Source organism: Pelecanus crispus, chromosome 1 (genome assembly GCF_030463565.1).
Source record: "Pelecanus crispus isolate bPelCri1 chromosome 1, bPelCri1.pri, whole genome shotgun sequence".
Lineage (NCBI taxonomy): Eukaryota > Metazoa > Chordata > Aves > Pelecaniformes > Pelecanidae > Pelecanus > Pelecanus crispus.
The window spans coordinates 59,064,288-59,089,478 of record NC_134643.1 but is presented as its reverse complement, the minus strand read 5'-3'; the positions used below and the strand labels follow the sequence as shown (position 1 = coordinate 59,089,478).

The window sequence follows — 25,191 nt, the reverse complement described above, 5'->3', positions numbered from 1 at the left end:
CCCTCCCCAGGCACGGAGGTGCCGCCCGGGGAGACACCAGCCCTATGCCCAGAGTGGGGGAGTCCAACCAAAGCGCTCTCCTTCCCAAGGCTGCGGAGGAGCCTGACCATCCCCTCCGTGAAGCCTTTCTAACGAAGTGGGGAGAAGATGGATTCGCTTTTTGGATACGTTACCCCATTGCGTGTTCTTGTTATTAACTGAGAAGCAAGCCAAGGAGCTTGGTGTTTGTGGGAAAACTTGCACTAACTGCCCCCTGTCCCTTCTCCCGCTCTAACTGTGACAGTTCCACGTGCCTCCGACCTCTGCCGGGAGGGGACTGGGCCTGCCTGTCCCTCCCTGCCCACCTGCTCTTGTCCCCTTCCTGTCCCATTTTTAACTTCAGGAGAAAGCTCTGGCATTAGAATCAGGATTCTTTGGGTTTTACCGGCCTAAACTAAAATGTTAAGAAAACACTCCCGCATCACGAGGCTCTAGAGCCATAGCCAAAAAAATAACTGGTGCCCTATTTATTTTGAGCTGTCCCCTCCCTCAAGCACCAGGGCTGGGTGGGCTCTGTCACAGGACTGAGAGGACCCAAGGGGACGGTGTACAGCTGCTAGGACGTAGCTCACGTGCCCTACTCAGGACATCTTACCCCCCACTGCTGCTAAACACCGCTGACTCTACTGCCTTTCGAGGGGGAGGGAGGAACATTCCTTTTCCGGGCTAGGGCAGAAAAGGTCAAGACTGACTCGGTGCCAGCAAGGGGCACTAAGCTTGTGCCCCTGGTCACCAGTGCCACTCTTGAGCGGCTGGGGAGAGAGGCACGGTCACAACTGACCTTTACCCAGCTTCATCTGTGTATACTTTAAAAGTGTGCAGGGTTTGGCTCATTATTTTTTACACCTCCTTTAGTAGATGAATTCAAGCCCACCCTAAAACTTTTTAAAACCCTTATTTTATTTGTCATGTGTGTGCGTGCGTGTGTGTACATTGGAGGAGGGAATGGGGGGGGCAGTGTTCTTCCAACCATCCGTTCTTCCTTCCATTTTTGTTTCCTGCCTTCTCCTCCAAGGCAAGGAGTTATTTATTGAATTGTTGGATCAGTCTGAATTAGAGTTTCATGGGTGTTTGGTTGGTCAGCTGTTCGTCATGCCTTCTCATTAGCATTTTAGACATAACCAGCCCCAAGCAATCTGCTGCAGTCTCTTCTAAAAACCTAACAGGCTTTAGCCAAAACGCTCTTGGAGCAGTGCCTTGCAAGGTGGCTGGTGTAGCATTCTGGAAAGGGATCCTCGTCTCCCAAATTCTGGGAGAATCTGTCTAGAGCTGAATCCCCTCCTCAATCCCAGCGTGGTCCCATGGCTGGGAGGTGGCAAGCTCAGCCCCGCGCTGGTGACACCATCTCACTCTTGCCATACCCCAGCATGCTGATGAGGAGCAATGGTAGGGGAGGGGAGATCCCAAAGCACAACTCTTCTCCAAGGAGAAACAAATCCGCTTTAGAGCCTGCTGTCACGTCACTGTTGCCAAAGGCCATCGGGATCGCTGCAGCCTGACACCCCTTGGCCCCGTGCCTGGTCAGAACTCTGATTTGTAAATTATACTGTACTAACTCCGTGACTTCCATTCACCTGAACAGAAATAAAAAACATTGAATTTAAACACTGATCGCAGCTTAGGTTTCTGATTCCTTTCTGTATCCACACCATCCTGGGGACAGGGTATGCTGCCTGACTTTGGGGAGTGGCTGACTGAATGGCCAAGTTATTGCTAAGAAGCAGATGACGGGATCTTAAGGAAATTGGGAGGTGGACTTTATGCTGGGCTTTATGCAGCAATAGCAAGGCATCATGCTTCAGCCTGCTGGAGGACAGAAGTGGGAGTATGTATGAGGTGAGCAAACAGCGATTTCCAGGCTCTGTGGGAGACTGATGGCTGTTCTGCATACCATGCTGTCAGGAACCAAAAAACCACAGCAAGCCCGCAGCAAATAGCAGCGTGTGCTGGGCTGAAATCCCCTCTCCCTCTTCAGTGCAGCTGTGTTCCTGAGCGCCTGCCCCGTTCAGCTGCCGCCGAGAAATTTGCTGATGCACACAATTGTGCTGACCTGCAGCAATGCCAGAGGCTCGTGTTTGCGCAAGGCTACGCGGCTGCATCTTCCTCCCTGCCGTCTGCCAGCAACAGCCATTCCCAGAGTCGTGGGGACAGGCACGGGTCGTAGATGTGGCTGGCAACACGTGTTATCATCGTACTGTCATGAGAAACATCCACCTCTGGGTGGGTAGAAAGGAGTGACATTTTTAGCGGTGGATTGCTGTACTCTGAGGCATTGCATAGGCAAAAGGAGGCTCTGCTTTATTATGTTTTGGTAGCTGCTGCTGTGTGTTTTCATCTCTTTAACATCACTGAGCAAGAAGGGATCCAGTGCGTGGGTAGGATTTTACAACAGCTTGCTTCTGTTACCAGTTAATGTACAAATTGCTCCTGCCTTCTGGCTTTAGGCAACAGCTGGTACTGCCCCCTCTTTGGGCACAGGCACAGACCAGCCCTTAAGACTCTGATGCCGAGAGTCTGGGGAAAAAGAGGTGGGAACAAACTGCACTTGCTTTTTTCCCTTGGCCTAGTTGTGGGCATTGGATTTGTTTCCACCAGGGATGTCTTTTGCCATGATCTCTCTCATTTCCTCACTTCTCTTCTTGTCAATGATCTCCATCTCGCGCATTTTCTGCAAAGTACAAAGGGGAAGGACTGAGCGGGGAGAATGCCGGCAGCTTTTTTTTTTTCTTTTGCCAACCTCGAGCAAAGTTTGTGTTTCCCTGATTAAGTTATGTGCAGGCATGGAAAAAAGGCTGAAAACCTCTATCCCCCATTCCCCAAATTTATGCCTGTCCCGTGTCTTTCTCCTTTCCCACTCAGGTAGTGGAGGGAGACTCTGCTTTAAGGTTTCTGACACTAGGGATTCCCTCCACACACCGCAGAGCCAGCATCACCAGGGCCCTCGTGTACCTGCGAGATTTCAGTGAGGACAATCCTTCGATACTTTTTGCCCTGTCCTAGAGCTTCCATCTCTGCCAGGAACTCCTTCCTCTCCTGAACTTCATTCACCACTGACGGATAAGAGAAAACACTGTGGAAACAGGATTCAGCCGAAAGGCAAGAAAACACATTTCTGTCTAGAGCTGAATCCCCAATTTCCTAGCTCTGCTTGAACAGCGGTCCTGCCAGGGGAAGGGTGATGTCTGCTGTAATGCTCATCTTGAGCATGTCATCAAAATACCTCGGTAGGGCCTTATGCAATGGGAAATGTCCCCCCTGCCCACCTTTGTACTGCTTCCCATCTTGCAGGAATGGCAGCTTTCTAGTTTTCTTTGTACAGACAATTCTCTGTTGCTTGTGGGCAATTTTAACTGGTCTGTGGATGGAGACAGAACCTCCTTAAAGCCATTGAGGTTCATTAGTTGAAGTAACCACCACCATCTCTGCTCCCAGGACCAGCACAGATACAGAACATCAGCTGCTGCTTCGCAGCACAGACATGCAGCCAGCTGGTCCAAATCTTGCCACAGTACAAAGGACATGGGTATTTCAGGTGTGGCAAGGACAACACTCAGCTTGTGACAAGTTTTAGAGGATACAAAGCATGCGTGAAGCCAGCCACACGGGCTTCCCTGCAGCAGGGACCAAAGCACCCCTTCTGTACATGTTATTCTGGCATTGTCCATCTTTGTGCTGCCCTGGCTAGCGAAGGGCGGGCTGGGGTGTACACACACATTGAAGATTCAAGCACAGAGAGGTATTAGGCAGGGTTTTGCCATCCCAGAATACTCTGCAGGCCAAAGTCCATTCACTGCTTAAAATTCTGCTTGATATTTAAGCTTTGCTAGTGTAACTGCTCTCATCTTGGAGTGAAAGAAAACAGAGCCCAAACCACGGTCAGGCTGGCAAGCGTCCTAGTCTATGCTGAGTTACGCTGGCTGGAAAAAAGGACCCGCAGTACCTGGGCTTCCTGCCCAGGTCACCCTGCGTATCCCTGGGGTATTCCCCTGCCAGCAGAGTTCATTTTGTGTGGGCAGCCCAGGGAGCTTGAATCTGCCAGCAAACCTCTGCAGTATAAGCTCTGCGAGGACGGCTGGATCACAGTGTCACAGCAGCCAGCCATTTCTCTTGGAAACTGGGCTTTGTGCCTCCTTCCACAATGGGCGTCGGGTTACCAGCAACACGGCCTGCCACCCCAGCGCTCCGAGGGAGCCAGCTTCCCAGGCTTCCCGCCTGCCTTCCTCCAGGGTACGTAAAGACATACATTCTTCAAACCGGTCAGGCTCAGGTATCTCCTCTTCCTTTGTCTGAACCAGCATCTGCTTCACCTTGTGCTCCACCACCTCCTTCCCTGTTGCCAAGATGTTCTGGAGCCTTTGCTTCTCCTTTTCTAAATCTCCTGTGAATGCCAAGGGGGAAATAAATGATTAGCAGTCCATCTCCTCAGGGAGGAGCCTGGCCACGCTGCTTCTCTGTTAATGATGCCAGAGGAAGCGTTATGTTAACGACAGCCCATCCCCAGACTGAACTGTGCAAGCACCGCACAGGTGTACCCATGGTGAAGACCAAACCGGCATCAGAGGTTTGACTCACATTTATAAGCTAGAAAGTTACACAGCGCTCCCTTCTTATGCAAGGACTGGGTGAGTCCCTATCACCTGTCACCCTCCTAGCCAGCGGGCAGAAGTCAGCAAGCATTTACAGCAGATGTTCCCTCAGAGATCCATTTTTAAAGCTTCTTTGAAGACAGAAAGTGTGAGGATGAAGAACAATTAAGATACCCCATGCTGCTGCTGAGATGAACGTAAGGGGAAGAGAGGGACCGGGCGGCATTATTTATTTATTAGTGGTGTTTGCCAACTTACGCCTTGCCCGTGGCTTGAATTTCTCTCGGGTGTAGGCATCTCCTGCCTGGCAGACCTTGGCAGGTCGGAGATGCGGTTTAGCTGAAAGCCTGCTTGGCTGACAAACTGGTGGGGAGAGAGCAGGCGCTGGCTCTTTGTTGGATGTGGGGTGGCACTGGAGGGGTAGGGTATCTCCTCCTGGAGAACAAACCAAAAATAAGGGTAAGTCAGACAGAGAGGAGCCTGGATGGATGGCCCTGGGCTACCACCAGCAGAAGATCTGCCTGCTGATCCACTGTAGCACCACAAGCGAAGACCCCCGCTGCCACCCTGGTTGTTGGTACGCGCTGACACAAGACAGACTGTGGTTCAAGTCACAGCATTGTGTCTTGTTCCCTGGATGACCCTTGGGGACACCTCACCCTGTATGTCCCTGCGCGTCAGCAGCAGCCATGCTGCTGTTTTAAAGCACTTGCCCATCCAAGCAGGCTGTGGACGAATGCCCCCCGTCTCACGGTGAACAGCAAAAGCTCTTCACCGCAGCACAGCGCTGGGCAGGAGAGGGCCACCACTCACGTTTCACGCAGTCCATCAGGTATCGCCTCTGGAAACGCGTCAGCTTCGACTCCTCCATCATCGCTGAAAAACATGACGTATGGGTGAAGACGGCAGCCCGAGGGGGCTCCGTGCCTCCCCTCCGGCAGGGCAGCGGGGGACGGGCGGGGGAGCCCGCCGGGCGGCCAACCCCTCTCACGACCCAGACCCGCAGGGGAAGATGCAGCTGCAGAAGACTCAATCCGGGCCGCTGCCACCAGCGCCGGGGCCGCCCGGTTCCCCCGCTCCCGCCCGAGGGCACGGCGGTGGGACGCTTCACCTCGGGGAGGGGGCTCCTCCCCGCAGCGGCCGCCATGGCGGCGGGACGGGCCGGATCCCGGCGCTCCGGCCGTGCGCGGCGGCCGGGGAGGCCGAGCGGCCGGGCCCGGCCCCCGCCCCGCTCCCCCGTTACCTCTCAGCAGCTCCTGCGTTGCCGGGCTGTACCGGGCTGCACGGCCGCGGCCCGGCCCCCCGCCGCCTCCCCGCCTCCCGCCGGCCTCGGCCGCTGCCGGCGCTGACGTCACCTCGCGGCGCTCCGACGTCTCCATAGCGACGAGCGGCGCCCCGGGAGGGAACGGAGGCGCGGAAGGGCGGGGGGGGGGGGGAAGGGAGAGCAGCGTGGCGGCGCGTCGCCCCGGCAACGGCGCCGCCAGGGCACTTCCGGCGGCGTCACGGCGGAAGTGGTTCCTACTTCCGGCTGGGGAGGAAGGCGGCGGGCAGGCAACATGTCTGACAACGAGGACAAGTGAGAGCGGGGTCGGCCGGGGGTGGGAAGAGACGGGGAGGGGAGGCGCGGCGTGGCCGATCGCGTCGCGGCCCGGGGCGTCGGGTCGGGGGGAGCCCGTGGCGGGGGCGGCCCGGCCCGCAACGTGCGTGTCCCTCCCGCAGCTTTGACGGAGACGACTTCGACGATGTGGAGGAGGATGAGGGCCTGGAGGACCTGGAGAACGCGGAGGAGGTGGGTGCCCCTCGGGCCGCCGCGCCGGCCGGCCCGGGCAGGCTCTGGCGCCTGCGCCGTTGCCCAGCTAGGCGGTCGCTGGGGCTGGGGAGGCCGCAGGGGCTCTCCCAGCACCGTGGGGTCTCGCTGGTGGGCGCAGCCGAGCTGCAGCGCTGGTCTGCTTTCCCCAGGAGGGACAGGAGAACGTGGAAATCCTCCCCTCAGGAGAGCGGCAGCAGGCAAACCAGAAGCGGATCACTACCCCCTACATGACCAAATATGAGCGAGCCAGAGTCCTGGGCACTCGTGCTCTCCAGATAGCGTGAGTATCCCGAACATCGCCACAGCTTTGCCTTCTCTCCTTTTAAAGCTGTTTTACTCCTTTCTTAAAAACTCCTGGATCTCATGTAATCCCTTATGTCACCGCTGAACTTGCAGATCACTATCTTGGTCAACACTGAAGCACACGACCATGGAGGTCTTAGCTGCGTGTGAAGTCTCTGTATCTCTCCCTGGATGAGACTGTGGTACTTGTGCCTATAAAGGGGGACATTCAGCAGCTGCAATGAACCTTCCTAGGTCACAGGCAAAATGAGTAGGGGATGTGACAAACTGATCCTGGTTTCTGACTTTCATAAGGGAGCCAGTGTGGGCTGGTAAAGCTCAGAACTGGTTTGCAAAAGCCAACGTTGAAGCAAGGGATGCTCCAGAATGTCTTCAGTTGATACCATAGGGCTGTAGAAATTGGCAATGGAGTAACCAACCTGAAATCTGTTCTAATTGCAGTTGTGTTGTGGCAAGCTGTTTTTTAAAGTATTTGGAATAGTGCAGCCTCATAATGGGTAATAACATTTAAATCCTATTTTAAGTGCTCTTAAGGTTGGCTGCTCTCAACTTAATCCACTTACCTGTCTAGACTTGTGTTAATAATACATATCAAAAAGTTTTGCGCTTTTTGAAAAACTGCCTTATGAGTGAGATTGTTAGACTGTGGCAAGGTTTGTCTAAAAGCATGTCTCTGAGTTTCATCTTGGTTATAACAACCCTCAAAATAATGCCTCTTCTCTGCATCGTTTAGAAGCTTGTAGGTGGTGATCAGATCTTTCCTTAATCATCACTTTGCCAAGCTATTCTTTGCACAGTCTTCACTCTATGAAGCTATTTTGTGCACATTCTTTCAACTGGTGGAAGGCCAGAAAAATGGGGCGGATGGGATGGGCCTGTGCCAGGCCTTTAACCCAAAACAGTCTGGCTCCTGGTTCTGCTTCACCTATGTGTTCTGCCTTCAGTGCTGAATCTAGGCCAGCAGCAGCCCCCAGTGGCCTTATCCACGCATAACGTGAACTTTCTTTGCTACCGCTGTCTAATGGGCGGATATTATCACCCGCGTTCGCTCTGCTGTTACAAACCTTTGCAGAATGCTTCATTTTTTCTTCCTAGAGGTAGAGTGCATTGTAAATCCAGCCCCTCGCTTTCCCCCACACAAAGCCTGGAAGGTGTGAGCAAATTGGAACGTAAGAGATGTGCTGGAGTTGCAGAAGGCATGCTCATTTCGCAGTGTTTCCACCCTCTGTATTGGATTCATTTTAGAACCACTCTTTTCCTTACACTTAAGTACAGCAGAGGGTGGCTAGAAGGGTGTGGATCTGACCAGCTCTCAAGTGCCAGCTGGTCAGTAGAGGCTGAGGGATGGGGCAAGAGCAAGTCAAGTAAAAGCTCAGTCCATAACGATTTGGGAGAATTTTCTTCCCAAAGTGCATAAGAGAGCAAATCAGGCTTGCCAAGGTGGTGTCCCACCCTCCTACTTTACTGGCTGTTGTTCAGATGACATGGGTAGGCGTGTGCTTAGCTGTCCCTTTTCCTTCTCTGTACATTCTCTCGAATGATTGTTGTTCTGTCCCAGGATGTGTGCCCCTGTGATGGTGGAGTTGGAAGGAGAGACAGACCCCTTGCTGATAGCCATGAAAGAACTCAAGTAAGTCTGAGACTTTGACAGTGAGCGTATTGATTTCCGTAAAGCACAGTCCCCTCCTCATCCCAGCATTTAGCAGCTTATTCCAAGATAACCTTGTCTTCCCTCGATAACAGTGACCACTACAGTTGCCTTCCCCTTTTTCTCCTTGGGACTTCTCCGCAGCTGCTCTATCCTATCCTAGTTGTTTGTGCAAAGTACTGATGATGAGGAGTGCTCTGACTTTTACGTCAGAGTCCAAGTGTTCTTTGTTTCTATGATGAGAACCCAAGATCCTCATCTTTCTGGAATCAGTTTAATTCCCTGAATGGAACTGATTAGAAGCAGCCATCCGAACAGACCTGTGTTGAAATGAAGTGCTGGCAAACAATAAAGTAAGGGTCAGGCTGGTGGTGTGGAGACCCTGTTAAGAGTGTTCTTTTCCCACACCCTTCCACGCTTGGCTAACTATGCTTACAGAAAGACAAATCTTTCTGACTGCAGCAGAGGCAGTTTCTGGATGACCACTTAGAGGCCCACCTTTCCACAGCAGAGCTCCCTGCTGGCCCACCATTTGCCTGCATGGTCAGTGACCTAGATCACATGCAGGTATCCTTCAAGCAGAGCAACTGGACTCCATTACTGATTTAAGTCCCTGTTCTTGAACTGAATTGTCCCTCTGCTCCCCTAGTTTCTCAGTGCATTGCAGTTGCCCTTGCAGATTTTGTATCTATTATAGCTCCTGTTATCATTGCCAAAAGCTACTTAGGTCATGTTCTTGTCAGGTCTCCAAGCTCAGTCTGAGTTGCTTCTGGTCGCTGTCTGAGCATGAGCTCTAGAAAGTAAGTCAGGGTGTGACAAAGTATAGTGGCATCCTGTTCTGTGCCAAAATTCAGTTGTAATTCTTGGCATGAGGGACCTACTTTGCTACTGGAAAAACAGTGGCCCTGAATGTGATCATTAAAGAAGTTGTATCAAGTCTGATACAGTTGAAACCTGATGCCCTGGTTAGATTCCAGACTGTCTGATTACATTCTGCTGACTTAAATCTACTTTCATTAAGTTAAATTGTGTTTAGCATTTTCTTGCTTTCTAATTGGAACCACTGTAGCAGATGCTGTGCTCCACCCCAGCTGTACCAGGTTTTGGTCCCTGATTAGTCCCTGTTTCATGTATCCTTCTTGAAATGTAACTGATGCTCTCGGTGCAAAGTACTCTGTAAATATTAGTTTTTCATGAAGGTTGACAGAATTCTGCCGCTTCTGTAGTGTCTTGGGAAAAATTTTCCGTCAAACAAAAAGTGGATTTGTTCTTAGAGTCCCTTGATTTACCCCCCCCACACCTATATCTTAGATACTTGTTGTCTCATACTGGCTTCAGATCACAGGGATCAATTCCTGCAGTAGCACCAGAGGGCTGACCTTCTGTATGTTTTTGGTTGTTTTGAGTCTAAGGATGCACCTACAAAAGAGGAGGTTGTTGGGACTTCCCTCTACTATATAATACCAAATCACTGGTGCTACACAGATCTCTCAGTTAAACCTGATGAGCTTACTGAAGCTACTAAGGCAGTACACCTCAGTTCCCGTTGCCTGCTGAAGTGGTATAGTGAAGGCTCTGGCATTTCTATTCACCTCTGTGTCCTCCCTCCAGAGCACGCAAGATCCCCATAATCATCCGTCGTTACCTACCAGATGGGAGCTATGAAGACTGGGGTGTGGATGAGTTAATTATCACAGACTGATCAGCCTTCACCCATTGTTTTGGTTCTTTCCTTCTCCAGAGATGTTTCTATTTTTGTTTATATTTGTGTAAATAAATTATAAGCCTCCCCATTTTAAGTTAAATGTGGTTTTTGTTGTTTTGGGGTTTTTTTTGTTGTGGTGGTTTTTTTTCCTCCCACTTTCTCTTTCATCTCAGTCCTACATGCCCAAGAGAAGACTTTCTTACTTCTATCTACCAGCTTCGTCATTATTCTTTCTGTGTCATGGGCTATATTAATAAGATTGGAGAGCCAAGTGCCATGCTTTTCTTGCAGCTTTTTTCACCTGTGAAGGCCATACCTTTTAGCTAGGCTAAAGACTGCAGTAACTACTTCCTTCTCCTCCAGCACTGCTCCTCCCCAATTATAGGACCAATAGCCAATTAAACTCCTGCTGTACAAAAATGCTCTTGCAGGTACTTTGGCTTCAGAAAGACTCCAGCCCTCCACCCCTGTCCCTTCTTAAAAGGGGAGTGCTGAGACACCTCCATTGCTTCCCCCTAGACAGTTGGGCCTTTGTGTCCTGAGCAGGTTGCTGTGGAAACCCCCAATTTCCTCTCTGGCCAGGGCTGGCTGTGGGGCTTCTCAGGGGTATCGTAGAGCAGCTCTCATCAAATCACCTATTGTTTCCTTGCTCCTGCTGCTTATCAGAGGTGGGGATCCCCTTTCAGTGGCACTGCACCAGCCGGAAGCGTGATCGCCACTTACGGTCCCACCAGCTCGGCAGCCGTAGGTTGTTGCTGCGTTTGGTCCTCTTTCAGCCGTTCTCTGACACGCAGTTGGAACTGATGTTCTGAGTGTGTGGGTGCTCTTCAGCCATCTCAGTTGTATATACTCTGGTGGTTCTTACACTGGCACAAAGTAGTTAAATCGCAGAGTAACCTGGAGTGTGATGAAAGATCAGTCATTTGTCCCCTTAAGGCACCTGCACTCTTGCCTCTGATGTGCAGGGAGGTTATGTGCTCAAATCAAGAAGAGTTGGGTGGATGCTTTACAATCTGCAAGGGCCTCTGGCCAGCCATTACCTGGTTTCCATTTCTTGATCTTCTGTGTACTCCAAGGTTCTTGCTTTGCATGAGGAAGATTGAGCTCTTGGGCAGAAAGCATTGAGCCTTTCTCAATTATCTTACTAAAAAGTGCCCATGGAATTTTTATTTTCTTTAAGTAAAGAGAAGAGGGAAGGTGCACCTGTGGTTTCTGCTTTACATTGATTTTTCTCTCTACACCAGTCCAGGAAGAATCTTTCCAACTAGTTGGTGTTAAAGCTTGTGCTTTATATATAAAGCGTGCATTCTCTGTGCTGTATGTGTGGTTGGTGGCTGCAGATGAGCATCCATGTCCCAAAGGGAGTTTATATCCACCTGCCTGGGAGCTCAGCTCATATAACTAGCTATGTATGTCATTCTCTTACTGCTCCCTGTAAAAGCACTGGTCCATCCTTCTGTTGGTGTGCACAAGAGGAGCTGGTTTTGGTGGCGAGAATGCAAGAGCTGAATGGGTCCCTGGGCAAAATGACAGGTCAAAGGGAATGTGGAGACGCTTGCAGGTGTGGGAAGGGGGTTGACTGTGAGGAACAAATGCTTCCTGGTCCAGGCCATCCCTACCAAGAAAAGGTTAATTTGCAGCACTCTGGCCTTCAGCCTTCTCCCCCCACCCTCCATGGAATCCTTTAATCACATTGGTGTGGTGAAATTTCAGCCCTGAAATGGTGCCTTTGTGCAATCGTTTTGGCGTCCGCCATGGAGTGCGGGGTCGTTTTCTTGTCCTTTTTTTTTTTTTTTTTTTTAAATGGCTTCTTTGTTCCCTATCCGACTCCCCTCCCCAGCCTTGCATCTGTATCAGATACGATTAAAGGGATAGGGAAGGATGCCGGGCCAGCCTCTGCTAGGCTGCAGGAGGAGTGGTTAACCCCTCTGTTACCAGCGGTATTCTCAGTTCTGTCTTAGTTGTGAGAACCCTCCTAGATGAGAGGAGGCATCCCCTTCCACTAGAGAATGGTTGAGGCAGAGCCCACTTGCTTTCTTGATTTGCTTTTTGAAGAGCTGGAGGAGGTACTTGTGTGTGCTTAAGAACTTTCTTTTCCCACTCTTCTGTTCATCCACACCATGCCCTTTCTCTCTTCCACCCCTGTAATCAACTCTTCTATCCCTAACTGCACCATGGCTTCCCTTCCTCCTCACGCATGCTCCTGACCTCCACTCCACAGCAGTGCAGTAGTTCCCTTCTGAACTCTTCCCATAGCCTGTAATTTGGGGTAAAGATTTCTCCTCTCCAGTGAATGGCTGCAGTCCTATTTTGCATGGAGCTCTAGCTGGCATCACCATTGTTAGATCCATTAAGCCATCCTGCTGATGATGCTCTTGGCCCTATACAGGACTTATCCAAATAGTGCTGTGAGTTTTAAAAAGCTTTGAACACATTCCACGGTTCCTAGAAGTCCTGCTTATTCCACTCACCCATAAAGCATTTAGTGAACACAAACTCACTGGATTGATCACATGCACCTGCACTGAAACCTTTGGAATCAATTTGTAATTGTGGAGTCTCTGTGTTAGTTGGGATCCTACCTTGCTACCATTGGCCTTGAGAGGTGTTCTTAAGCAGACTGATATCTGCTGTACATTTTCTTTCCATACATCTTCAGCCTCCCAGGACCTGAATACACCCAGGATGTCTTCAACAAGTAAGAAGGTGTGTACATCTATTCTTGAACATGCTCTCTGTGTGTGAGTGTGTGTGTTTGTATTTAGATTCTTGCTTGTAGAAGGCTTGCAAGAGGCCAGGGGGGTGAGTCTTTACAGATAAACTAATGGTTGCTTCCAAAATACACAAGTTTGTGTATGTGGGGAAGTATTTTTTTGAAGGTACGTCATCTGCCACCTGATGATGAGGAACCAAGACAAGAAACCCCCGCACTCCTATTCTGGAGGGCATTGACAATCACACTAAGAAATTCTTGGGTGAAGCACATGCAAAACAGCGCTTTTCTTAATTGCAAGTGCTGAATCTTAGCTGAAGAAATCAGCGTTACTACATTTCTCACAGAAGAAATCACTGGAGCTGGGGTGTGAATGGAAGATGAGTCTCATCTCCTCCCTGAAGGAGTCTGGTAAGCCAGTCAGAGTCTTCTTCATGACAGGCAGAGGAAGGCTGTGCATGGGATCCATGTGGTGGTGGTGTGACCCATCATACACTTACTGGGGGAAAAAATAGAGACTTTCAGGAAAGAAGTCAAAAAAACAAGACACGTGAAAATGAAACTTTTAAGTTTATTATTCCATATGTTTAATGCAGAGTTAATGGTGCTAGGACAGCATAGAGACTGGGGAAAGGGAGGTGGGGGAGGAAGGTGCTACTTGCATAAATAAGGGGACAGGGCTGGAAGAGGTTACATGTGTACAGGGAGCAAACATTCTACATGATCTTTTCAGACACCACAAGGAGAAGTCATCCGTAGCTAGGGGAGGCAAAAAGGGCATCTGACAGTCATATCAGCAGAGGGAAACAGCGGCACCGATCACAGTCCACGTTTGGTCAAAGCATTTTATCTTTCTAGACTAGAATATCCATTGGAATATCCTACAACATGTCTCTGTGATCAATTGCCAGGAGTCATCTTTTCCTGCAGCAACTTTTGTGCCAGTTCACTCCCTGGCATGAAAAACCACCCCGGTCCTGGAGGTGTCAAAAGGGAAGTTAGCAGACTGTCCTCAGGTGTTTGGCTGAAAAAACGAGCTTGATCTGACTGCGAGAGCTGGTTGTTTCCAGTTTGAAACCCAAAGGGGAAAACAAATTCTTTTGCACCTAAATAGGCTTATTTTCTTCACACTCATCCAAGATTGGGTGCGTATTTACCTTGCTTAAAGCCACATGAGTATCTTTCCATCTTCAGCATAGGTAGGAGGGAGGTGTTGACTGACTGGAAGACATGACGAACAAACAAGCGGGGATGCACGCCCCATCAGCCTGAGTTTGGAGTGGAGATTCAAAGAGAGTATTGGAATCAACTCGGGGTGTCGGCAAGTGCATAGTAGCTTTCTTGGTGCCTCTTCATTTCAGGCAGGCACAGTCAGACGTGGAAGAGCAAGGACCAAGTTTGCTCAGAGGTTGTTTGGGGTACTGAAGAGATTAGAAAGGACTGAGATGTCAGAAATGCCAGACATAAATGAACAATACAGAGTAATTGTAAGAAAGGAGGATTCACCCACAGCACCTTAATGATGCACCGGTCCTTCCCCACCTCTCCCGCACCTCCATACATGAACACGCGTGCACACAGGCTATGATATGAGTAATGCTAAGACCAACAATGCAGTTCCTGAGTCCTACGCATTGTTCAGGCAAGCCTTAAAATCTCTGTGCAGGAAAGAGTGTGGGATTAAACAGAGACAGGATGGAGAGAAGAAGCGGGGAGAAAAGCTAGGATGCAGCTGTGGAAATCAGCAGGGAAGCAAGCGTAGGTTGGTCTTCCAATGGAGTTCAAGATTCATGCATGTGTGAATCTTAGGCAGGACAGCTGCACAACGCTGATCGCAAGGAAGCCGGCCATGCCGTCCTCCCTGCTACTCCTCCCATAACATGTTCACCAAGGCTGAGCAACCACCCTTCACCCACAGCGGGTGACAAAGTGTTGGGCCGTTACGGCCTGTTGGAAACACTTGCTAACTCCCTGGAGCAGTTTGGGGAGGGGAAGGAAAGGACAGTCTCTCTCATGGTACAGTCCAGGGTGTGCACAACGAAACCCACCACAGACCAGTCACTCCATGTCTAGAATCCTCCTCATCTAGAAGGCAAATAAGGTGTTGCAAGCCAGTCACATGGCCTGCGTGAAATTGGTAAAGGGTGAAAGGATGAAAAACCTTCCTCTAGGCGGGTGAGCCAGCGATAGCCGGGGTCAAGAAAGGCACTTCTGTATACTCCGTGGGTTCTGGTGGCTGGATGGCACTGAGTGACCTCGGAGTTCGGAGGCTCTTCTGCCTGTGCTGATTCTTCGGAGCCTTTCCGTCGCTGCTTCGGTCACCGTTCCCCATTCCCTACGGTCTGGAGAGAGTCGTATACACGGGCTGTTCCCAATGTGTAGGGCTATGGGACTGTGGCACGGAGGGTGCGGGGTCAGAGATGGCAGTGTAAAGGGGACGTTGGGAAGGTCCCATATAGGAGAAGGCAGAGTAGAGGCCAGAGGCTTGGCTGGAATGGCTGTAGTAGGGTCCTGAGGGCTGGTGGTCTGAGTAGTCAAACTGGGGCCTGGAGATGGAGGGGAAGGCCGAACCGTAGTGGGGCAGACTCAGGGATGTGTAAGCTATCTGGGAGGTGGAGGGCTGGTCAGTGTAATGACCTCCAGGGGCGGACCCCTCCGTTTTCACCTGGGCCTTGGAGTCTACCACTGATGAGGTGGCAGTGGACAAGGAGACTCCATGCTGCTTGGAGATCCAGGCAGAGTGTCCGCTGGCTGCAGCCAGGGCGCTCCCGAGGCCGTAGCCAGCAGCCGCCGCTGCTGCGTAGCCCCCGACATGGCCTGGGTGGCCAGCGTGTCCGTTGGGTGGCAGGTATTGGTCAAATTCATTGACATCAAAGGTCTCCATGTTGGACATCACTTCATGGCTGATCTCCCCGATGTCCACATTGCCAAAGTCAATGTGTGGCTTTCCCCCTTCCCCCAGGGAACGGCCTTCTCGTTTGGAGTCGGCTTTGCCTGCCTGCAGCTCGGTCTTAGGGGTGGTAGGAGGTGTGGGGGGCCCGTGGCTCTGACCTACAACATGAAAAACATTTTGAGGAGGAAAGAGAACAGGTGAGTTACGACTTTGTGCCTGGGCTTTATACACACACCAGCTCCACTCCTCCCAGTTTGCCAGCAACTGTCCAGCTGGAGACTTTGGTGGAGGGAGAGAGAAATAGCCAGCCAAAACCAAACCTTTTTCTATCATCTTGTGGAAAAAGAGGGAGGGTGCAACGATACCCAGCCTGACCAGAGGAATGCAAGTGCCCGTGAAACTCAGGCACATCCCTATACCACTGACTCCAGCAGAGTTTGTTGGGTTGTGAGCCAGGTGTGAGCCACATGGCTAAGGCTTTCACCGTGATGACTTCGGTTTTTTGAGCCTTCAAGTTGCTGCAACCTGTCAGTAGGTTCACTGAGACCTGGGACTCACCTGAGGGGTGTTCTGGGTGCCCATCAGACATGGGCGACCCTTCGCCGGGATGCCTGTGATCTAGGTGGGCGTTCTTGTAGTGGGCCTGGATGGCGGCAGCCCCACCAGCCTCCCCCTCCACCTGGCCTTCGCCCTCGCCCTGTGTGGCCTTGCCATTTTTCCGGCGGCGGGGCTGGTACTTGTAGTCGGGATGGTCCTTCTTGTGCTGCATCCTCAGCCGCTCTGCCTCTTCGATAAAGGGCCGCTTGTCGCTTTCGTTCAGCAGCCTGCAGAGGCCAAGGTGGTAAAGAAGAGAAGAGGGGAAGGAGAGGAGCAGGTACGTCAGAAAAAAACCCACTTATTCACGACATCGTGGGTCACAGCGTGTAAATCCAGATGTCAGGGTGTTGCCCCATTGAGGGTATTTCCCGGAAAAACAAGGGAGAGCTTGGAAGTGTTTCAGTGGAGACAGCAATGTTTTCCTCCTTCTCGTTAATTATTAAGCCCTGACACTGGTTGGTGCCAGCTCTGGGTCCCCTTCCCCAGCTGTGTGATGCTTCTCACCTCAGGAAGTTCAACACCTTCTCTTACATTGCCCAAAGGCAAAGCGCAGCCTTTCGTAGCTGTGTAAAATAAGGCTGGACAAGCTGCTTTCAAAGACTTTGGGCAAATTAAGGGCAGTTGGGATCATTCTTTTGACTAAGGCAGTGTGGCACACCCTTGCTACCTGTAGTGCTGCCTCCTGTGTGTCTCTTGCTCTTCCCCAGGCTGTATTTATTCCAGTTTAACCTCCCACCCTTCCATAGGCTCCACTGCAAGGTTGAGGCTCTGCTGAGCACAAATGGCAGTAATTGGTGTTGGCTCCACAGTACCCATGTTGCTGCATGGAGCTTGCTGGCCCTTTAAGCATCTTGCAATATCCTATAATGGATTTAATGAAAAATTTGAAGTGGGGGAAGCAGTGTGTTCTGCTATTCCTGGAGCTCCTGCTCACCTTAGACATGGATAATGCAAAAGGCTGAAGCACAGAGGACCAGCCCTTCTTGAACTTAGCCGAGCAGTTGTAAAAAATTTAGCTGCTACATTGCTAGCCTTGTAGAAATAGATGAGCTTTGGTTTCTGGATGAAAGGCGCCGCAGAAGTGTAAGCTCCTTCTCTGTATTCCTGCCATATCATAGGCTGCTCTAGTTAAGATAGCCTCTCTGAGAAAATGGTGAAATGTGCGGGCAGGATGGCTCAGAGCACTTGAAGATGAGATGAACCTCATTGCTCAGCCTTTAGCAGCGTCTTGGCTGGAAGCACTTCAGTTTCATTTTATGATTTTTCCCCTCAAATATTCTTGTGACTCAAGGTCATCCTGCTTCCAACCAGAAACCAGTGCTCTCAGAAGGAATCAGTCTTCCCATGACTTGCAACTCAAACAGCCATTAGAAATGGCAGGGCTCACAAACAGCAAAAAATATTCCATTTATGAGGTGTCCATGCCTTTTTCTCCCCAACAAAAGAACTACCTGGGGAGAGGGCTGTGCCAGCACCTTGGCACCCCTGAAGCCCTTTGCACTAAAATGGGACCAATTGTGTTAAGCTGTAGGCACTGAGGAAGATACAAAAGCCTGAACTGGCCTGAAAAACTGAGGATGAAGAGGAGGCAGGGCTCAAGGATCACACAGATAAATCTGGCGGGGGATCAAAGGAGTCACCAGCAAGTAATGGGTTGGGTTCCTAAGCAGCCCCTTTCCCCCTGCTCCTTGTACATCCCCTCGGCCAGCAGCCAGAAGGTGTGTGGCATGGGCTGGAGCCCGTTACGGTGCTGACCTGGGTTCACTCCAGGCAGCCTGAGCAGGTCGTGGCTGCACACCACATTCCTCCACTGCCTTAATCCCGGAGATTAAAGCAACTGAGCCACCGTGAATCCAACGCCAGCTTTCCTGTCTCCCTCCCACCACCATACACCACGCTCGCAAGTCCCAGAGGGCTTTAATCCCTCAGCTTGTGCTGCTCCAGACGGCCCTCCAACGGGTCCAAAGGGACATCATGGCTGACCCTCATAGGCAGCGTGGACTGGGAGACGACCTTGCCTTGGCAAAACCTTCATCCTTGCAGAACGCCCCATCTCCACGAGATGGAGAATAGAGGCAAAACCTGCAGCCTTGCAATCCGGGACACTTCACTATGAGGCAGCCGGGCTCCGGCTTCCCTGTGCTCCCAGTCCAGATGGTGATAAAGCTAATATGCTGTGGTTGGGAATGAAAGGTCTCTTTCTATGTGGGCACCTCTCGGAGCAAGAGCGCTGCAGGCGGCACAGCCAGCTTTGATCTGCAGGGTGGACCTGAGCTCAGAGCAGAGCCTCCCATGGAAACCAAAGCTCAGCCTCCTGGATCCGTCTTGTGGATGGTGTGAACCAGAGCTGCTCAAGGCTATGCAGGAGTCTGATCCCTGCCCCCTGAGCTATGCCCGAGTGCTTCACCTCCTCACCCCTTGACAGCAGCCCACGGGCAGTGCCACCAGCAGGACAGCGGCAAGTCCACTCCCCATGTCTTTGCCTTCTCCTTTCCAAGGCTGCCTGCTCCCTCCTCCCTCCCGCTGGGATCAGAGCTCAAATCGGCTTTAGCAAAGTGAAACTGGTGCGAGCAGGCAAAGGCCAGGAGATTTGGGGGGATTTGGATTTCACTTGCTTCCTGCCCTCCCCCTCATGCCTCCCACGCTCCCCAGGCCATAATGAAAAGGAATCTCGCACGGGCAGAGAAGTTATGGATCACAGAGCAAAGCCCTTCATGGGGCTTAACCGAGCCCTTGCCACCCTCCCTGACACCGAATGCTCACCCCCGAGCCACAGGGAGAGGGACAAGCATCCAGCGCGCCACTCCAGGAGGAGAAAGAAGGGCTAAAATCTTTCTGCCTGCCTCTTGCAGCCTCCCCTTCTGCCGCCTGGCATTGCACCGTGCTGTGTGCCCGGCGGCTGGCTCGGCAGCCAGAGGCCTGACCCTGTGCTGGGACTCAGCTGCCGCTGAGTCACTGCGGTGATGGGTTTGGGCATCGGGGCTGATGCAAGGCAAGGGCTGGCTGGGAGCAGAAAGCAGCCAGGCGGGCTCTCCTACATATCCATGGCCCCCGATTTTGTGGGCATGACCCTATTCCCTGGGTGCGGCCACCCCAGTGCAGAGATCCCTCCATCGGGTCCCCTTGCTCCTCCCTACCAAGCCTTCCTTTCCTTCTTCCTGTACCTCACTTGTTTTCGGCCCCGGAGGTGGTGCTGGCTGGCATTTGGCTGAGAGTCATGCCGACATTTTCAGCAGCCAGCCTCCATTTTAGAGCTGCTCCCTGTCCCACCCCGGGGAAGGAAAGCAGCCAAGGTGAGATTTCATGACTGTCAAGCACAGAAACCCTCCCTTCTTCTTTTTTCGTACATTCGGTTCGTCGACTGCACCCTTCATGCACCCTAAGCGGGTACACATTGGGGGAGGTGGATGGGCCCATAAACTCCCTGGCACTGCACTTGGGGCCAGGCGGGTAGCATGGCCATTGAGGCATGTCCTGCCGCCCTTCCCAGCGAGGGCTGGGGCCCGTGGAGGATGTAGCGGTGCCACAGAGCCGGAGCAAACTCTGGGCTTAAAAAAAAAAGCCCGAGCCATTGCAGCCTGTTTTGCAGAGGAGCATGTGGGACAGCACTGGGGTTATCTCTCAATCTGCTAGCTGCCTCTCAAGATTTCCCAGCCTCTGCCGTCCCCACCAAGTGCCGATCACTGCGGACATCCTTTGTTTAATGGTGGTTTGCAGGCAGTCTCCATGCTCACCAGCGGTCGTCTCTCTGCCTAAGGTGCCCTTTACCTGTATAAGCTCAGAGCAGCCCACGTGGAAATATGTTGCCCACATTTTCCAAAGCGACTAGCGATGTAGGCTGTAGGATTTGGGTGGCCACCTTTTAAGGGTGGGTGTACGCAAACAGCCAGGGCCCTTTGCAGGGACCCTCATCAAATGTTTGAGACTAAGCTGTCCAGGGCAAAACCCAGCCGCATAGGTGCTATACCTTGGGGACAGTGTAAAACAGAGTTCCCAGGGTAGTGGGAACTTCAGTGGAAGAAGACCCAACCATACTGTGGCTGGAAGGTAAGGCTCAGGGCTACTATCCTGGTAACCTTTGGGCCACTTCCCCTGGAGTTTTGTGGGCTGATATTTTCCCCCAGCATCACAGAAAGACACATGCACATGGTCCTACCCTGGCCAGACACTGACTGCATCCATAACCCAGCTTACTCTGCTGTACGGTCCCCGTAGGGGCTGGCATGGCTCAGAGAGCCGCAGCCTGCACTAGGGACACTTGGGGAGGAGACATGTTCAAGCAAAGCAGCTGGGTGGCAAACCCAGCAGCATGCAACAACCCCAGGCCAGATCCTGCAAGCTTCTCTGCCTGACCCATGCTCCCTGGCTGCACAGTGCCCTAAGAAATAGCTGGGGACCTTGACTGTTGTCTGGCAGCAGCATCCCCCTGCTCCGAGCTCCATGTGGCCAGCGGCGGGAGTCATGTCCTGGGAGCGGGGAGGCAGTCAGATGCATGAATGTGGCCACAGGCTGGGGGCTGTGTCTCCCTGCACTCTGAATGCGATACCTATGAAGGGTTTCACGGCTCTGCTATATCTTCAAGGGAAATTCAGTGTCCAAAGGGAAGCTGTTGCTCTAAAATCTGGTGATATTTCGCAATAAAGGAACAATACCTTAAAATAACACTTTGGGAATAAAAAAGGTGGGTTCCCCACACACACACACCCCCTCTTCCAGCTCAGCTTCACAGTCCAGAGGTTGGCAGCAGAGCCCCAGGTGGGAGCAAGTGCTGTGGTAAAGAGAAGGGAAGGCAGCGGGAACAAAAACAGAGCATCAGATGAGACATCTGCAATCATGCCCTGCCTTCAACCTCCCAAATAAATCCCTTTGCTGGGGTTACACTAGACACTGACAGGTTGGGGTAAACAGGCTGACATAGCAGAGGGAAAAGCTAACGCCCGAGGGCTCGGTTCCTTCCGAGCAAGGAGGTTTGAAGCCAGGAAGAGACCTGGGCATCAGCTGCTCAATGGGGTGTGTTTTGCTTCTGCTTGGAAAAATGTCTCTTGACCCACCCAAGGTTGAGGGCTTCCTCCACAAAATGCCATAAGGGCAGGAGAGAGAATGAGAGGGCCCATTTGCATGAGCCTTGGTTTGTGTTGGTTGGTGCAAAGTGAGGCGGGGTAACAGTGCTGGGGACTTTGTGGCAGAGAGTGATTATAACAGGTTGATGGGGTTATCAGCAGAGACTGTCAGATGGGAAAGAAGTGGCACAACCAGCCTGACACACTTGGCTTGGGCACAATGGCTCTCTGCACGCTCATGGGCCGGCTGCGATCAACTGGGGCAGCCTGTCGGTCTGCTGGAGGAAGGAGGAATGGGTTGGGGAGGGTATGTAAAGGACCCAGGGATCTGCACGAAGCCAAAATGAAAATGGGCGCAACAAACCAGAAGGATGTGTGTGTGTGTGTGTGTGTGTGTGTTGGCCAGAAGGGCGGGCATCTCTCTGGGTGCAAAGGGTTGGTTTGAGCCAGCATGTTGCAAGAGAGCCTGCTAAGGCTGGGACTGTTGCAGGTCTCTTCCTTTCTGCTAAGCCTCAGGCCCCCCTTTCTAGTAGGGTCTCTCCTTGTCCACCTCACTGCACCTGCAAGGCCTGCCAAAACTGGGACCATCCTGGGAAGGATGGGTGCGGGGCTCCGACCGCCTGGCTCCCTTCCTTTGACCTTCCTCCTTGGCTGTAACTTGGTTTCCCGCTTGCTCTACTGCACTGCGCAGAAAATAACCACTGTTGGCATTGGGACCCGAATTCAAACAGGCTTGAGACAGCCACCAGTGAGTCAAGTTGGATGAGTCAGCCCAGTTCCTGCTAGTGCACAAGTTGGCCCAACAGAGAGGGTGAGCCAAGAAAACAAGATCTCCACTGGCAGTCAGGCAGGAGAGGACCAGGACAAGAGTGCCCTGGTCAGGAACAACAGGGCAAGTTAGTGGGAAACACATGGAAAGGGATGCTGCCCAGGATGGAGGCGAGCTCTGCTGAGAAAGCCTTCACTACAATCCAACCACCACTCTTGCCCCAGTCACCGACCATCCCTCCTGCAAGGGGGCTCCCCGCAGGGAAGGAAGTCCCCTCAAGGGACACCCCTTCCATCCTGCTAAGTCTCCATCCTCCCACGTGACCACACAGTCCTCTCCAAGACACCTCTGGACCTCAGTCCTTGCCCCCCCCAACTCCGCCCGCCTGCTCTTACCTCCAGAGCTTCCCCAAGGTCTTACTGAGCTCGGCGTTGTGGAGGTGCGGGTATTGGTCAGCCAATTTCCTCCGGGCAGCCTGTGCCCACACCATGAAGGCATTCATGGGCCGCTTGACGTGGGGTTTGCTCTTGTTACTTCCATTGACCCGGACGGGCATGGGTACCAGGGTCCAGTCATAGCCGCTCAGCACTTGGCTGACTGCCTCACGGATGCACACCGGGAACTTGTCGTCGTCCGCCTCCGAGTCTTGCTGTTCCTTCTTGACCTTTCCCATATCCCCGTTCCCAGAGCCAGCGAGGTGCGGGGAGTTGTCCGATGCCATGGAGGGTCCTGGCGAGAGGCAGTGGTGGTCTTCAGAGCCCACCGGGCTCATCTCCACCTCCGAAAGGTCTTGGTCGTCAGCCATCGTTGCTCTTGAGCCTTCTCTCTCTTCCTTCTTGGTGTCCTTCTTCTCACTGGGGAGGGGAGGGAGGAAGACAAAAACAAAGGAAAGAAAGGAAAGAGGGGGGGGAAAGAGAGAAAAGGAGAAGCAACCACCAAATCTGAAAGGGATTCCAAAGTCTCTGAAGAGCTGACCACGAGACAGGGGCTGCTCGATAAAAGTGCAAGCAATGCGATTGCTGGGCACACCACAAAACCCGTGATCGATGGGGGTGGGGATGGGTCGGGGCCCCTGATTAATTGGGATATTGCTTCCTATCTCTGCAATCATCTGGGGCTGACATGTGGAGGGGCCTGCGGCAAGAGGGATAAGGGGGGTTGGGGACCTGAAAGGAGAGAGACATGGACCGTCCTGCCCAGGCACAGCTCCCCACAGGGAGTGGGATGGGGGGATGGCCGCAAAACTTTTGTGGGGAAGTGCCCCTTTCTTTCAAAGATGTACAGTGAAATGGCAGCGTGGTGCCTGGGGGGAAGTGGGAGGGGGAGTGCCAGCACCATATCGAAAAAACAGAAGGGACCTACATTGCGGCTACTGGGCAAGCTGAGCAGCTGGCACCACTGGGCAGAGACCGAGCGCGGGCCCCGGATCCGCACCCAGAGACCCTGATCCCAGCTGTGGGAAAGTGCCTCTGTGGGGACATCCCATCCCTCACGCTCCTCTCACAGCTCATAAACCAAAGAGTTAAAATACATCTACATTGCATCCCCACACACACCTGTCTGTGTGTATGTATGCATATACATATTCACATATATATACACACACATATATACACAGACACAAACACAAACCAAGTTTAACTTTGAGACAAGCCAAAGCTTTGGGTTGCCTGCCCCACGCACTCCTCTCTCCCTCTGTCTGCAGTCACCTCTCAAAGTCCCTGCTGCTGTGCAGCAGTTCCCCCCGTGGAGAAAGAAACACTCTAAAAATAAAGGCCTCTCTATTCCCCCTATCCAGAAATAAAAAAAAAGAAGAAAGAAATTAGAAAAGAAAAAAAGAAGTGATAGAAAAGCATGCCTCTGGCTTAGCTGAAAAAGAGCCAACGCAGAGCAAGGGCTGCTAGCCCTCCAGTTTCAGAGGGCAACACAGACCCTTGCTGGGGAAATCGAAAAAAGTAAGAGAAAGTAGGGGGGAAAAAGTGCGAGCAAATGTGTACGCGAGCGCAAGCAAGCTCAGGTAGGAAAACTTACATTGGTGGCTGGTGTGCCGGGCAGATCTTGTGAGGGCTGTGATTTGTATCCCAATAGCCCCCCTGTTCTCCCTCCCAGCCCCAGCGGCGTCGGGGCACGCAGTGCAGGGAGGCTCTCAGGCAAGTGCCATTCCTAGAGGGAGGCTTGGTTTTTACTAATACCCCGGCTGGATGTCTCTAGCTGGCTTTGCTGCTTAGCACCGGGGGAGGGAAGGGCGGAAGGTGGAGCCAAGCACTCCTCAGAGCCAGAATACAGTCGGTTGGGGACGGCGGGGAGGGGATGCAGGCAGCCCCCCACCCCACCTCGGCCACCAGCACGTTCCCCGCTTTCCCCTGGTGCTGGCTTCTTCATGAGAGCCGCCAGCATTGGGCTGGTTTCAGCGGCATGGCCACCCCAGAGATGGTGGCGGAGGATTCAACCCCAGGGGAGCTGGGGTGGTGGGGTGCTGAAAGGAGTCTGGGGTGGTTTGGGGAGATGGGTGTGCACCCCAGGACTGGGGTCCCGCTCCTTCGCCCTGCTAGTACAGTTGCCTCTGCGGGGTCTGGTGCCCCCCATGTGCCAAATGAGTCCCTGGACCCCGTCAGAGTCTCACAGGGACTCTGCTGTGCTGCAACAGGTTAGCCCAGGACTCCAGGGTCAAGATGCTGCCAAAAGGGCATCCTCATTCAGACCTGAGTCTGCAAGGTATGGAAGGGGATGCAGAAGGTCAGGGATGTTCCGAGGATGGAGGACATCAGGTCCAGGGAAAATACCATGCTGCTGGACAGTGGATACCAGTTTGAACCTTCTTAGGACTTTTGCACCCCAGGGTGCTTGTCACAATGTATTCCTCTCTGTGGGGTCTTGCCAAGACAAGCAGGCTCTGCTGCCTCCGACATGCTGAATTGCTCCTGAAGGCAAATGTGGGGTCTTTCATGAGGAAAGGGAGGTCTCCTGATGAGAAGGACTCTTTCACACTCACCCTCATTCTTGCTGCTCATGCACTGGAACGCGTAGAGGATCTCAGCACTCAATGGGTTAGGATGTTCTCCAACACA

At 52.4% G+C, this 25,191-nt stretch overlaps 3 protein-coding genes across 3 annotated transcripts; 1 reads left to right on the top strand and 2 right to left on the bottom strand.

The window, feature by feature from the left end:
• Positions 1-2,520: 2,520 nt before the first annotated feature.
• C1H22orf23 (chromosome 1 C22orf23 homolog) lies at positions 2,521-6,004 on the bottom strand. The gene is made up of 7 exons (XM_075711636.1): positions 5,869-6,004; positions 5,439-5,501; positions 4,884-5,060; positions 4,283-4,417; positions 3,518-3,538; positions 2,989-3,089; positions 2,521-2,707 (listed from the first exon to the last, which is right to left on the bottom strand). The coding sequence occupies exons 1-7, from the start codon at positions 6,002-6,004 to the stop codon at positions 2,603-2,605; spliced, it is 738 nt and encodes a 245-aa protein (XP_075567751.1). The 3' UTR covers positions 2,521-2,602.
• A 158-nt stretch (positions 6,005-6,162) lies between these two features.
• Positions 6,163-10,179, top strand: POLR2F (RNA polymerase II, I and III subunit F). Its single transcript, XM_075723764.1, has 5 exons — positions 6,163-6,201; positions 6,345-6,414; positions 6,585-6,715; positions 8,297-8,368; positions 9,998-10,179. Exons 1-5 carry the CDS (start codon positions 6,182-6,184, stop codon positions 10,086-10,088), a joined length of 384 nt encoding a protein of 127 aa, XP_075579879.1. The 5' UTR covers positions 6,163-6,181; the 3' UTR covers positions 10,089-10,179.
• A 4,960-nt stretch (positions 10,180-15,139) lies between these two features.
• On the bottom strand, positions 15,140-22,928 carry SOX10 (SRY-box transcription factor 10). The gene is made up of 3 exons (XM_009487779.2): positions 22,519-22,928; positions 16,256-16,521; positions 15,140-15,855 (listed from the first exon to the last, which is right to left on the bottom strand). The coding sequence occupies exons 1-3, from the start codon at positions 22,926-22,928 to the stop codon at positions 15,140-15,142; spliced, it is 1,392 nt and encodes a 463-aa protein (XP_009486054.1).
• Positions 22,929-25,191: the final 2,263 nt, after the last annotated feature.